Here is a 13,928-nt window from a genome sequence, read left to right as displayed (position 1 = left end):
GCGTCATCTCCGGTGTCATCTCCGTCACTGCAGAGATCGACGAATCTGCAGTGAAGAAGCGTCACGAACAGGGCTGGGTTGACGAGGTCGTGAGCGACCTGGACGCCTGTGTCGTTCGTATCCGTGAGGCAAAAGCCAAGGGCGAGGTGGTGAGCTTGGCGTACCACGGCAACGTCGTCACTCTTTGGGAACGTCTCGCCGACGAGGCTGAAGCTACGGGCGAGCTGCTCGTGGAGCTCGGCTCGGACCAGACTTCCCTACACAACCCGTTCAACGGCGGCTACTACCCGGTCCAGTTGTCGTTCGAGGAGTCTCAGCGCGTCATGGCTGAAGACCCGGAGCGCTTCCAGGAACTGGTACAGGAGTCTCTGCGTCGTCACGCTGTCGCTATCAACCGTCTGACAGCCAAGGGCATGCGGTTCTGGGACTACGGTAACTCGTTCCTATTGGAGGCACAACGTGCCGGCGCGGACGTGTTGCGTCCCGGTGTTAAGCCCGAGGAGGCTGCTGTCTCGACTACTGCCTTTAAGTACCCTAGTTACGTTCAGGACATCATGGGCGACATTTTCTCGCTTGGTTTCGGTCCGTTCCGCTGGGTCTGTACGTCGGGTGACCACGCGGACCTGCAGAAGACAGACGCCATTGCTGCCCGTGTGATGCGCGAGCTGCTGGCCGAACCGGAAGTGCCGGACCGGGTCGCGGCTCAGCTGCGTGACAACTTGCGCTGGATTGAGGCTGCAGAGGAGAACAAACTGGTCGTGGGATCGGAGGCGCGTATCCTGTACGCTGACCGTGTGGGTCGCGGCACGATCGCCATGGCGTTCAACGCCGCTGTGGCTAGCGGCGAGCTCTCGGCACCCGTCGTGCTCAGCCGCGACCACCACGACGTCAGCGGCACCGACAGTCCGTTCCGTGAGACGTCGAATGTGACGGACGGCTCGGCTTTCTGTGCCGATATGGCGGTGCAGAACGCGCTGGGCGACGCCGCTCGCGGAGCTACGTGGATCGCACTGCACAACGGCGGCGGTGTCGGCTGGGGCGAGGTCATGAACGGTGGCTTCGGAATGGTACTGGACGGCTCGGATGACGCGCGCGAGAAGGCGGCGTGCATGCTCGGCTGGGACGTCAACAACGGCGTGGCACGTCGTGCGTGGGCGCGCAACGCCAACGCGCGCTTCGCTATTGAGCGCGAGATGAAGGCGGACCCTTTGGTACGTTTGTTTGGTTACGAGCTTGAGACTTTGGAAGCGTTAGATTTTAATGTGTGTGTATCTTTGTGGTATTGCAGCTGACGGTGACGCTGGCTAACGAGGCCGACGACGCGAGCGTGCGTGACGCTGTGAGCAAGCTCTTCTAGACTAGCAGCGATGATTTTTGGTAGAAATGTAGTGTTGTTACATTGAACGCGAAGTTGTCGTTTGCTGATCTCGCGCAACTTAAGGCAATATACTAAACAGAAATACACTCGCCTTGCTTGGCTTGTGTAATGCGGAAAACTTCATGTACATGTATGTAGTACGTAGAACAATCCGACCAATCAAACTTTCTGGTCAGTTATTAATCGTGGAGGATTCACGACAAATGTCACTAGAGGTAAGTATGAGGCAGCCTCAGTACACTACTGCGTGCATATCCTCCACTTCTGGGAGGTTGTACATCATTTTTCCGGCATCCATGCTAATCGAGATGCCCTCAGAGCCGTACTGACGCATGTTGAGCTCGTATTGTGCAATTGCATCCACCCCAACCCCCATCTCGTCGAAATACTTAGTCAGCATTTGTGCATCATGTAGTGCAGTGTTGCAGCCGATTCCTGCAGGAGCCATCGTGTGTACTGCATCTCCAATGAGCGTGACGGTCGACGGCTGCCAGTGGCGGATCTCCGGAGACATAGTCGAGATACGCAGGAAAGAACTCCACTCGGGCGATTGATTCTCAAAAATAGTCCGAATTTGAGGACACCAGTCGCGTGTCATGTCGTTGGACAAGTTGGCAACTTGTGTCGGCGTCATAGAGAAGAGATCTTGGACTGTAGTGTCTTCGTTCCGGTGGAAATGCTGTGCACGAGCGATAAGAACCCAGCAAATGTAGTTCTGTAGATCTGGTAGCTCGGAGTTTGAGATTGCAGCGAACTCCTTAAGATCTGCTTGGATCTTACAACGCGGTTCCATGACGAGACTCATCATAGGATTTTTACTGACAACCATCGTGGTGCTGTCTGTTTCGAAGAAGTTTTCGATCTCAGGGGTTAATAAGGTTTTGCCGTAAATGGCACCACTGTCAGTGTCAAGTAGCGTCGCTGCACCAGGCACATATTGTCGACGCACACGCGACGTGGTGCCATCAGCTCCGACAAGAACACTGCCCTCTACAATCTTACCGCTCTCAAATGTGACCTCAACACGTCCGTTAGGCTGAACGTGGAAGCTTTTGAAAGCCATCCCGTACTGGATCTCATTGTCATTGAGATCCGTGAGCAATAACGATCGCAGCATAGCGCGATCGGCACTAAAGACGTTCTTTGTGACGTTAGATTTGTGTGCGAATTGGGCATTCGGCGGTGCATCTTCGCCCGTCTCGGCGTCGAGGTACTTGAATCCGGGCTGGAAATGACCCGTAGCTCGAAGAAACACCTCAAAGTTCTCAGATGAGAGGTTAGTCTTTAATGCTTCGTATCCGTCGTGGTTGATACGAACGCGATAACCCTGCGTGCGATAATTGGGAGACGGGTCTCGCTCGAATACGGTGAATGGGATGCCGTGTTTCTTCAAGCCTTGAGCGAGACATAGTCCACCAATTCCACCACCGACGATGAGTACATGGGTATGGTAGTCCATACGGTACGACGGTGTGTATTGCAGGTTACCGTACGGAACAGAGAAGCTGCTATTGCCGCCGGAGCGGCCACTTTTGCTCAAGCTGTTGCGGTCTTGCGGACGCAAATGAAGTTCCGGTTCAACGTAGCCGAAGCGTGACTTAATCCAGCGGATCATCTTGCGGCGCTTGGACTCGTCATATTCATTGGCATCACGAGTCGGTCGCTGGTCGTAGTGAGTGGCGCGCGTTTGGTGGTGACGATTCCGTCCCATTGTAGCTTGATAAAGCTTCTTGTTAGAATTGCTGCTTGTGTACCAGCGGAGGTTTTGGATAATGGTGAGCCCGAAGACCGATAAGACGAGTCGCTAGTGACGTCGCGCTGTGCCCTTGAAGACAGTTCCGATGCATGCGGTGCGGTGACAGCGCCACGCAGCAATCATTGCAGTACACCTGCAACGCTGGAAGGCTCGAGGAATTATGGAAATGAAGTTTTGCACCGCAAAGGAAATTTTCACATGTGTCATGGACGTGACGTGGAAAGTGGAAGATAAGGCCGGCAATAGTCACATCTGGGATAACACTCGCTGCAACAAGAACTGCGAGGTTAAGTCAAACGCAAATCCATAGAAAGCGATTTGATTGGTCGGTTTGTTGAAGTAGTTCCTTTAAAGTGTGCAATGACATGGGTACAGCGAGACAAAAGCGCACCCGACTCTTTCGTTACAGTCTGGTTAGTGCTCTATCGAGCCTAGGAATGTGTAGTCTGCTGCCGCGCGATTGCAGCCTGCATCTGTGCCCTCAATGTGCGCAACCTTCTCGGTAACATTCTAGTAGTTGTTCGACTTTCTGACTTCAAGATTGTACACAAAATAACTCGGAGCGGTTCCTCTGTGAATGCTTCAACCAACACACGCAACGGCACATTAAAACAGCGTCATTTCCGTGGCCGAAGCCGTTGTCGAGAAGTCTCGTTTGCTGATTTTTCATGGCATCTACATGTGTATTGTGAGTGGCCTTTACGCAATACGTCGAGTTGTACAGACTACACATACAATGACAATTCCTATCAAGTAATACGTAGTACTCGTCTAATTAATCCCAACAGGACTTTTAGCTCTAAAAACTCCTTCAATGCTCCTGCTCCACCCTCTTGCCGTTTGCAAACATACGTTGCCGATAAATAAGAGCATCAATCGTTTTTGATACAGAGATAGGCCGCCTTAGGAGACTTACGTATTTTTATGACGGTACATGTAATAGATACCCAAGCCAAGATAAAAAGTAAAAAAAAAAAGTTGTTGATCACTCGGTTGCCACAAACTCGGTAGCAACTTCTCCTGTGAGAGCCGAGTCTTCACATACAAAACCCAAGTGTTTCGCCGCTGAGCAAACGTTCACCAGACCCCATCCGTAAATATTGTTGGGGTATTCTTGATAGGAGGTATTCCCACACTCACTGGGAACAAGGAACGGTTTGTGAAGTTTACGTGTGGTCGTGTCAGTGAGACTCTGCAGAACCTTCTCGTACGATGGCGAATTCTCCTCCGACGAGTTATACAAACTGAGAAGAAGAGCGATAGCACCAGCAATATGCGGAGTCGCCATCGAAGTGCCCGTGAGTCGAGTGTAGGCGTTGTCCTTGACACTCATAGTCGACCGGATCCCAACTCCCGGAGCTACAAAGTCAGGCTTAATAACGTACTTGTCTCTTGAAGACGACGCCAATGCTGTCTCCAAGCTTGGTCCCTTCCCACTTGCTCCCCATAGTGAACTGCCTCCAATCAGAGCGCCAACAGCAATAGTATCTTCATGGCTTCCAGGGTAATACACACTGCCACACAGAAACCCATTGGTGTTCCCACTGGCGAATACCGGATAGACACCGGCGGCACGCCACGTATCGATCACTTTACTCAGCCACGTCCACTGTGGATACACGGGAGTGGAGCGGTCCACGCCAAACGAGTTCGTGATGACATCTGCGCCTAGAGTGCAGTCTGCACCCGTGCCATCTCTCTTTGTGGGACAGAGCACCCATTGTGCTGCTAGTAAAAAGTCGCTCTTATTGGCGGCACCCCAGATATCAAACGCTCGTGCCGTGATCCACGTCGCGTCCGGAGCTACACCGACGCCCTTGTCACCGACGGCTGTACCCATAGTGTGCGTCCCGTGACCCACTTCGTCCGCTGTATCCGGCGTTTCCTTCGACATGTCTGTGCCCGGTGTGAACCAGAACGAGTAGTCAAAATCCACGGTCCCGTCCTTCTTCGTGCCTCTAAACGTCGCTCGCAAGGCCTCATGCGTGTACCGAACGCCTGAGTCGATGCTCGCGACGACCACGTTCTTCCCTGTAGCTCCTTTGGCCCACAATTGAGGGGCATGTAGCAACTCTATATTAGTCTGAGGCTTTTCTCTATCCTCTTTCCGTATGTCGTCTTCCTGTTGAGCTCCAATGAGTCTCAGAACTCGCGTATCTTCCTCTACTTCCAACACGCCTGGGAACGACCAAAGTTCTCGACTGAAGAGCCTGTTCAGCCCCTGATTTTCCTCTTTGTAGCGAACTATCAGGGTGTTTTGCAGCCAGAGACGAGAGATTTCGATCTTCTCTTCATTTTGAGCGGTGATAAAGCTGGATACGCTGCGTTGCACGTCTTCCACGGCGCTGGAGAAGGTCTGATACACGTTTTGGCGTCTCTCGGAGCGTAAGAGCTGCGGAGAAAAGAAAAATTCGCGCGGGTTGATCTGTGGGTGGAGATGAACGAGAACGACACAATCGAGAGCGTATACGGGGGCTAGAGAAAGAGTGAGGGAGGCCAGGACGAGCGCTAGATAGCGCCGGAAGTGACCCATGGTACTGAATGCAGATTTTTGCTCCGATTGAAGTTGAAGATGGTGTGGCGCACATCTTTTGGGGAGGACTATTTTCTAGGTCGTTCCATGGAGCGCATTCGAAGTTTCTAGCATGTGTTGTGTTCGATATATATAAAGATAGAGGTGGTGAGAAGCGATATTTTGACGGAATTTTTTAAGGTTGAAGCAAATGATTGACGCATAGAATTTTAACGGCAATGAGGATATAGAATAAATCCATTTTGTGCACAATATTTTGCTAGCGTTTTGGTAGATCTTTATCTTTATCTTGAGCTTTGCAAGCTGATGCTGCTTGCATGTCACCGTTTTACTGTCTCTAAAACATCGCAGAAATGCTCTGCTAGACTGGCAGTGCCACCGCCAGCATCGCCATCTCGCATGGACCCATACTGTACTGCATCTTGCTGTGCTTGCAGTTTGCCGAATTTGTCCATTTGTGAACGTTTCTCAAGGCTCGAAAGGACAAAAACCCTGGAACCGTGGCTATTGATCATCAACTCTGGGAGTGTGACACAGAGCGAAGGCTCTGCCACTCTGGCTCACCATGCTGAAGACTCTTCAGTGAAGAGCGATCGGATACAAGCTATAAATCTGGCCGGTGGACATCGAGCGTAAGTAACTATGTTTAAAGTTGCCGCAAGTCGTTTACCTAGCTTTGCCGGTCGAGAGGTGAAAGACAAGCCCAAAGCTTGCGCCCCGCTATCGCTACAGTCTTGCTACAGGAAGAACCCGCTCTCGTCTTCCATCCACTCACTTTCACTAAGACTCAGTCGGTCACACAAGCTGTTGCATCTCTTTTTGAAACGGCAAATCGCCAGCCACCTCCCAAGCCAATCTTTGGGTCTAAAAAAACGGAAATACAGCGAGTGACCCAACGACCGACCGCTCCATTCCACGACAGTCGTCGCACCTGCCCAAGTCCAGTCAAGTCGAGTCCAGCAGGCAACTCGCATCCAACCTCCGTAGCATTTCTCGTTATCGGATAGTACCGTCGTCTTGGGAGCCAAAAAAAACCGCGTGGACCTTTTGGCAGACAGGCAGACGCAAAACCGCTTTTTGAGACTCTCAACCATTTTGGAAACTACCATCTGATGGTGTGGCTGGACCCGACATCGACGCTGCGCTGCGTCAGCTGGTCGCTGTTGCCGCTCATGCTACTGGAGACTGTGCTCGTAGGCGTGATCCTCTGGCGCACCTTTCATCAGATCTACTGGAGCTCACATCCACGTCGCATTTTTCTCCACATTGTACGTTAAAGAAAAAAAAGTATATTCATAGCTGGAATTCTTTATTCTAACCTAATGTGATCTTTTATAGGTGCTCTTGTTGTCGTGTGTGTTGCGTCTGATCTTCTGGCTGGGAATGTGCAACTCGTCCGTCCTAGCCTTCGGAATGGCGTGTATGTGGTGGTCCAACTCGATGGTGTTGCTGTGCACAGCGGCAGTGATCTTCCAGTGGTCCAGCGCCGTGACAGCCGGACGCGTGACCGCTCAGGAGCTTCAGAGATCCAAGCGTATCACCGTACTGCATCCACTTGTGTTCCTCCACTCGGTCCACTTAATCTGGACTATTTTTATGGGGATCCATGTGATGACACACGGATTAAGCACCTCCAGTGAGATGGAGGACTACCCAGAAGACGCCCATGCTCTTCTAATAACTTATCGAAGTATCAACATCGCCACACTTGCTTTTGACGCAGTTGTGGCGTGTTACGTGGCTGTGCAGCTACGAGAACGACTGCTGTCGGCTGCTATGGCCGACGATATGAAGAAGAAGTCCGTGGTGCAGATGACGCTGCTTATGGCGCTCCTCACTGCGTCAGTGACACTGCAGATGATCATGGACGTGCCTGTTTTCCTCTCTGGGCTTGAAGAATCATGGAGTTCTCTGACCTTCCAGAGCTTTTGTGTCATCAAGTATTTCGTTCCAGGGTTATTCTTGAGCTTAGCCTTCCTCTATATTATGCGTCGTGTGGAACAGCGCGAACCTCCTCGAATGGTTGTTGTACCGAACCGATCATTGGTCGAGTTCGTCGAGTGCTCGTCGCCCGACTGTGTGTGGTGTGCACACCATCGACGCTATCATTTAGACCAGACCAAGTGGGATATGACGCTCATGACGTCCTTCTCGCCGCGAACGGTGGACTCGAGTTACCATTCGTCCACACACGCGAACTTGTCGCAAGGTTCCTGGTCCTCTGGCAGTACGCCGGAGGTGAGAGACAGCCATTACAGACTTCACCAGACTTACCACGGACACCACACTCGAGGACATGTACCGTACCCTGTCCAGATACATGGAGACTATGAACCTCCCAGAGAAATCCCAGGAAGACGAGGAGCACGGTACAGCTGAGCGCAGGTGGCAAATTTCTGCTAGGAGAAAAAAAAACACACACAGCGTGTTGTGAGATACGCGCCAGCAACAGAAGCTGAGAACCAACATCGGGAGACCGATCTGAAATGCCGCTTTTTTATTTATGATGGCCGAGAAGGAAAACATTTCAACCTACAGTACATGGCAGGATCTACAGCTTACTAACACACAAAAAGTTAAGACAAGCTAACGCTAATAACATGAGTTTGTGGCTTCGTTATTGAAGAGGTTTTTCTAGTCGTTTCGTACTACTAAAAGTAGATGAACTTTTGTAACGCGACCTTGTGTTTAGCTGAATTTTGAGCATGTTCAAAACATTTTTTTGGAGAAAAAAACATTATGACAATGTAGTTCTACTTTTGTTGTGTTCATTTTTGTATACGTACAACGCAACACTCAAAGTGCTCATAGAGATGTTTTTTACGGTAAATTGACCTTGTATGTTTTTTTGAAGTTGATCGGGTGAGCCTCAAGAGCGTGGTCGATGTTATCGAAGCGGTGTCCGTAGCGACAGAACCACTTGACGGTCTTGCGTAGACCCTCGCGCCACGTCACTTTCTCGTTCCAGCCGAGACGACGGATCTTGGCAGAGTCGATGACGTATCGGTGGTCGTTAAAAGGTCGGTCCTGGACGTGTGTGATGAGTATTGCCTTATCGGCACCAACAAGTTGTGGCTTCATCATTGCCAGCAGATCCATGGCCACGAGTCGATTGGACAGCTCGTTCTCACCTCCGATATTGTAGACTTCGCCTACTTTGCCTTCGTGCAAGATGAGATCAAAGGCTGCCACGACGTCGGAGATGTAGAGGTAATTGCGTGTGTGCATGCCGTCGCCGTGGATCGTCACGGGTCGGTCACGTAAGATCTGGTTGATAATTTTCGGCACGAGTTTCTCCGGATACTGATGCGGTCCGTACACGTTGTTGCTCCTCGTGATGATGGTGGGGAGGCCGAACGAACGGTGGAAACTCTTGACGAGGAATTCAGCACCAGCTTTGGTGGCCGCGTACGGATTGGTAGGCTCCAGCACATGGTCCTCAGTCATGCGGGCGGAGTCGGGTCTCCCCTCTCCGTACACCTCGTCCGTGCTCACATGGATAAACCGCTTGATACCGTACAGTCTGGCTGCCTCCAATAACACATGCGTGCCTAGAATATTCGTTTTGCTGAAATCGATCGAGTTGCCAAAGGAATTATCCACATGAGACTGAGCTGCAAAGTGCATGATGGTGTCAATGCGCTCAGTCTTGAGGATGTACCCCACCAGGTCTGCCCCGGTGATGTTGCCATGGATAAATTTGTAGTTATTGGGCAATGTAGCCAAGACCTCGTCGCTGATATATTCGTCTCCAGGCTCGCAGAAGCTCCCGCGGAGACGCTGGCCGACGTCGTCCTCGTCCTCTTCGCTCTCTGTCGCCTTCTCCCGCTCCACGTCGTCCTCTTCGGTGTTATCGCCACGAGTCTGTAGCTCGTGCTCGCTGCCGCACGATGAGATGGCCGAGTGCACGTTGCGCACACATGAACAATAGTCGAGCGAGTCCAGGTTCACAATGTAGTACTGCGGGTAGCACTTGACCAGGTGGATGACTACGTGCGAGCCGATGAATCCTGCGCCGCCGGTCACGAGGATGCGCTTCGTGAAGTCTGCGGCGGGTGGTGTGAGGGAAGGCGCCGTTGACGTCATCACTTGAGGGCTGCAGCGCGCTTCCGGGAGTGGCGTCGGAAGTGGCTGACGTATTCGTCGAAGAGCTCCGCTTCGATTTTGGTCATCGAAATGTGGTGATTGAATGCGGTAGAAAATGGCAACTTGAAGAAGTATACATAAACTGATTTGACTTAATAAATGTAGCAAGGGGGAATCAGTGTGAGTCTGAACGAATTGACACTGATTCGTGTGAGCTGAGGGGTAAGTGCAGGTAGGATAAACCCAGCAGAGTGACGAGAGCAATGCTTTATGCTTTCAGACCGCCGTTGCAGCGATACACTTTGCATTCATCCCAGGCTAAGGATATTTTGTGGCGACCAAATTCACTAACAACAACAAGTGTCTACCTTCTTAGAGGGACGGCACTTAAAAAAACTTTTAGTTATTTTGTGATTCACTTAGTAAGAACTCGCGCTGGAAGAACACTGTTTCTTGAGTATTTTTAGCTTGGTACATGTACAGTCCTGGTTCATTATTATAGCACAGAAAAATGATGTGGTATTCTCTCTATGAACAAATTCGTGCGTTTCCATAATATGTTTTGACTGTCTAGCTCGATCGATTTGTAATTTTTATAGACCTCGATTTAATAAAACGACCTCTATTGTGGTTTTCAGCCTTTTTGCGGCCCGTTTTAGCTACGCATCTCTGAGGGGGTCCGATTTGTAAAACTGACCTCTTATAGGGATAGGTTGAATTATTTCGGAGGGCCAACTGAGTGACATCCTCACTGGTCACGGAGACAGCAAAGCAGCGGAGCAGGCAGCGAGGTAACCAGGGGCGCACGCCGTCGGTAAGCTATAAGCGCATTACTTGGCGGGAAATGCACATTTATAACTACACCTAGTCTGTACAGAATGCTGGATAAGACGAAGGCCAGAGAAGACCCGAGGAGCCCACGGACATCGAGGGTTGGCAGCCGCAGGAGAAGGAAATATGCGTGAAGCTGCTTGGGACGCCGTGCTCACGAGGCATGCACGCTAACGCACAGGTACGGTCTCTTTACTGCTTTTGATCAATGCTAACTGACTGGCTTCGTACTCCTCATAATGGCGCACAGAATGCGAAGGAAATATATCAATCTTGTCGGTTAATTATAGGTAAGTTACAGTTGCATTGTTAGTCGTCGGCTATTGAGTAGCAGGCTTGAAGGATCGCTGTGCTAATTATGACTTTGGTCTAATGCCTAGATAAGAAGCGAAGGCCCTCATACACTACGGACATCGTATTGGTCTATAATAAAGCCTTATACTGAGGACGAGCAAGCACTGCAATAATTTGTATGGACAACTTGAATTCGTATCGGCTAGCATGTGAGCATTTAGAGTTTTGCTGTCATGTCGACTAGCGGCTTCGATGGATCGAGCGACAGCAGTATCGTGCCTGGTGCCGGTGCGTCTACAGGGGCTACGTCGTCCTCCACTCCATGGGCAGTCGATGCTCTCGGGCCGCCCGATGCTGACCCTCCGCCGTTGCCAAGTCGAGATGATGCAATTGTGGTGTTGGAAATCCCACGTGAACTCTAGCTACAGATGTAGTTAGGATGTTCCCACAACAATACGTCTACTAGGATAGTAAACGATCGTTCGGGCGGACCTGAAGACCCCAGTTCTGCCCTTGCACCGGGACAAACTGGACCTTGTAAACTACTTATATAGGCCAACCAGTAAAATAAGAACACGCTACTAGCACGAGCAAAGCTAGCAGGTGTTTTGAATCCTCGTGGTCCCAACAGCGGAAGGGTACCAGGCACGGGTAAGCCTTTTACGAGATCACCGAGTGTTCAACACTCGGCTGGAAGAAAATAAAAGGGAGGCAATTCAAGCACTCCCAGTCGTGCAAATAGGCAACAATAAGCCGTCACGTAAAACCTCCCGATAATAATCGGCCAATACACAAAGTCTCTTGGCCTCGCCGGATGAATCCTCGCTACAGAGCTTCGAGTTCACCGACAGGCATAACACACTCAAGCAAGCTTGACCTGACGCTTACCTTGAAGCCGGACGTCGCTCTGTGTGCTTGAGTGGAAATTCTGTTCTGTATTTAAGCTTACCCTTTCGGGTCTATTCCTAATAAGAAGTCCTAATCAAGTATACAAATATCAAGTGAACAATGATCCGTTATGGATCTTCTTGCATGCCAAGCGTCGTCTGCACTGTCGCATGAGCATCTTTAACGGTCCGCGCCCTGTCCCAGACGGTTAACGTGTCTTCCAAAGGTCGCTGAGTATTCCGCGAACTCATCCCAACCGCCACTGAGGGTTCGTACCGTAGATGGTCCGCTGAATGCGAATCCGGCCAGTCCATTATTAATAATAAGGACAGCCTGGATTCAGTGACATAGGGCCGTATCCGATATTTGTTGAAAACTCGGAGGTGACGCCGTCGAGTCCCTTGCACCTTGGCGTCTCCGTACATCACCCGACCGAGGGTTCGTCGCTTGAACAACTTGGGCGGTGTCACGTCTTTGTCGACGGGTGATAATCCGCAACCACGGAGAAATCACTACACCACAACTGCCCCTGTCGCAATGGAAGCCACGGTACTGGTGCCCGTTGTGACATTTCTTCATTCTTCAATTCACCATCTCGCCACCGTATGTCCAAGCGTCTGAATCGAGCCGTGTCCGACGCGTTTCAGCGTCTCAATCCTCGTAGACGTCGCGAGCGTGAGCAGCTGGAGGTACGTAAGCCCATCCTTCTCTTGAATCATCGGTACCTTGCTCATCACCTCGCATTACTCGACTTGTTTCTCAGGAGGGCAAGACCGAGGGTTCGAACGCCCCTCAGTCTGCTGCACTTCCTCCGACAGCAGCGTCATCAACCGGTCCTCCGGCGCCCTCTGCCCCGGACTCTTCACTCCCTGTGGTAGCTCCTGCAGCACTCCCCGTCGTCGCTGAATCCGCGGAGATGGCTCCTGCTGCTCCTCCTGTTGAAGCTGGTACCGAGGATTCGCAGGGTCCGGCTTCAGCTCCAGCTGCCGAGGCTCCGGTTCCTGATGAAGAGGAGAAGGAGAGTGGTGACTCGACTTCGTTGACACTCTTGGCCACCGCGGCCAGGCACTTGGAATCGATTTGAATCCTCGCTGCACGTTCCACGACGTTCTCCAGCATCTCAGCTAACTGTTGAGGTGTCCCGCGTGACTTCGTTTTCAGTGGTTGCTCTCCGGTCGGCATTCATGTTTTTTTATTCTTAATCCACTTCCACAGCGTAATCATGTTCATGTTGTTCTTCAAATGCATATACAATTTGTTGTTGCCGTAACGTTCTTCGTCTGTTACCACAGGCTGCATCGCCCTGTGGACGGTTCACACGTGATCCAGTCACGCTAGTCTTCGTCCGCCACTTGCGCCATCTGTAGCCGATTCTCGCTCTTCTTGGCTCGCAAATAGTCGTACAGCAGACCTCCACATGACAAGTTTGATGATGGTTCCCAAGTTGTATCTTCATAGCCAACCCACTTGACTTTGAACTCGCGTACAGCACGCTCCGTGCTCGTCGTCAGTGGTGTTCTGTCGTCGAGGATGGCCTCGACTTCATATTCACCGGCAACTTGATCTGGTTCCCAGCTGTCCTCAGGCAGTAGTTCCTCATCGAAGTCGAGTCTTGCTTCATTAGTCGCGTCTAGTACCAACCGAGTGTTCGGTCGACTGTTGAACTCGTTGACAGCCTTGAGTCTCGACACATGCACTACTGGGTAGAAGCGATACTCACTTCGGTCAGGCAGTTCCAGCTCGTACGCAAACTCTTCCACCTTGCGCTTGATCCGAAAAGGTCCATGCCATCGGTGAGCTAATTTCTTCGTCAAGCCCGGTTTGACGCGTTCCATGTACAACCACGCCCGGCTCCCAATTTAAAAAGAGATCTCGGTGATCCTCTTGCAGGATCTTCCATCTCTTCTGAAGCTTCTAGGGGTTCCGCCGAGTGTTCGTTTCCACTTGGTTGAGGTACAGCAGCTTTTTCCAGTCGACTCAGAGCATCATTATGCTTTTTAGCCCTTCGCTCCTTTTCTACAGCCTGATAATCCTTGGCCATAGTGAGGGCGACCTCATGTTGTCGATTGATCTCACGCCGCAACGCCAGTGCGTCAGACTGCTTACCGAGTCCTCGTTTGAGTGATGACGACATTGCCCTTAACGTCGACTGAGCATCCCAA

At 51.2% G+C, this 13,928-nt stretch overlaps 5 protein-coding genes across 5 annotated transcripts in view; 2 read left to right on the top strand and 3 right to left on the bottom strand.

The window, feature by feature from the left end:
- PITG_13490 (urocanase, putative) overlaps nt 1-1,357 on the top strand; it is a gene marked incomplete at both ends in the record, with an annotated part of 2,405 nt that extends 1,048 nt beyond the window's left edge. The window contains 2 exons of the mRNA XM_002899664.1: nt 36-1,211; nt 1,289-1,357. Coding sequence (XP_002899710.1) covers nt 36-1,211; nt 1,289-1,357 — 1,245 coding nt within the window. The remainder of the gene's footprint in view (nt 1-35; nt 1,212-1,288) is intronic.
- Nucleotides 1,358-1,610: 253 nt separating this feature from the next.
- On the bottom strand, nt 1,611-3,089 carry PITG_13489 (uncharacterized protein; the record flags this gene model as incomplete). Its single annotated transcript, XM_002899663.1, has 1 exon — nt 1,611-3,089. The coding sequence occupies one exon, from the start codon at nt 3,087-3,089 to the stop codon at nt 1,611-1,613; it is 1,479 nt and encodes a 492-aa protein (XP_002899709.1).
- Nucleotides 3,090-4,119: 1,030 nt separating this feature from the next.
- Nucleotides 4,120-5,667, bottom strand: PITG_13488 (serine protease family S08A, putative; the record flags this gene model as incomplete). The annotated part of the gene is made up of 1 exon (XM_002899662.1): nt 4,120-5,667. The coding sequence occupies one exon, from the start codon at nt 5,665-5,667 to the stop codon at nt 4,120-4,122; it is 1,548 nt and encodes a 515-aa protein (XP_002899708.1).
- A 1,112-nt stretch (nt 5,668-6,779) lies between these two features.
- Nucleotides 6,780-8,046, top strand: PITG_13487 (uncharacterized protein; the record flags this gene model as incomplete). Its single annotated transcript, XM_002899661.1, has 2 exons — nt 6,780-6,935; nt 7,006-8,046. 2 exons carry the CDS (start codon nt 6,780-6,782, stop codon nt 8,044-8,046), a joined length of 1,197 nt encoding a protein of 398 aa, XP_002899707.1.
- Nucleotides 8,047-8,487: 441 nt separating this feature from the next.
- Nucleotides 8,488-9,819, bottom strand: PITG_13486 (dTDP-D-glucose 4,6-dehydratase, putative; the record flags this gene model as incomplete). The annotated part of the gene is made up of 1 exon (XM_002899660.1): nt 8,488-9,819. The coding sequence occupies one exon, from the start codon at nt 9,751-9,753 to the stop codon at nt 8,488-8,490; it is 1,266 nt and encodes a 421-aa protein (XP_002899706.1).
- Nucleotides 9,820-13,928: the final 4,109 nt, after the last annotated feature.

Source organism: Phytophthora infestans, genomic scaffold (genome assembly GCF_000142945.1).
Source record: "Phytophthora infestans T30-4 supercont1.29 genomic scaffold, whole genome shotgun sequence".
In the NCBI taxonomy this organism is placed as follows: Eukaryota; Oomycota; class Peronosporomycetes; order Peronosporales; family Peronosporaceae; genus Phytophthora; species Phytophthora infestans.
The sequence above is the reverse complement of the archived record's forward strand: the minus strand, read 5'-3'. Positions and strand labels throughout refer to the sequence as shown.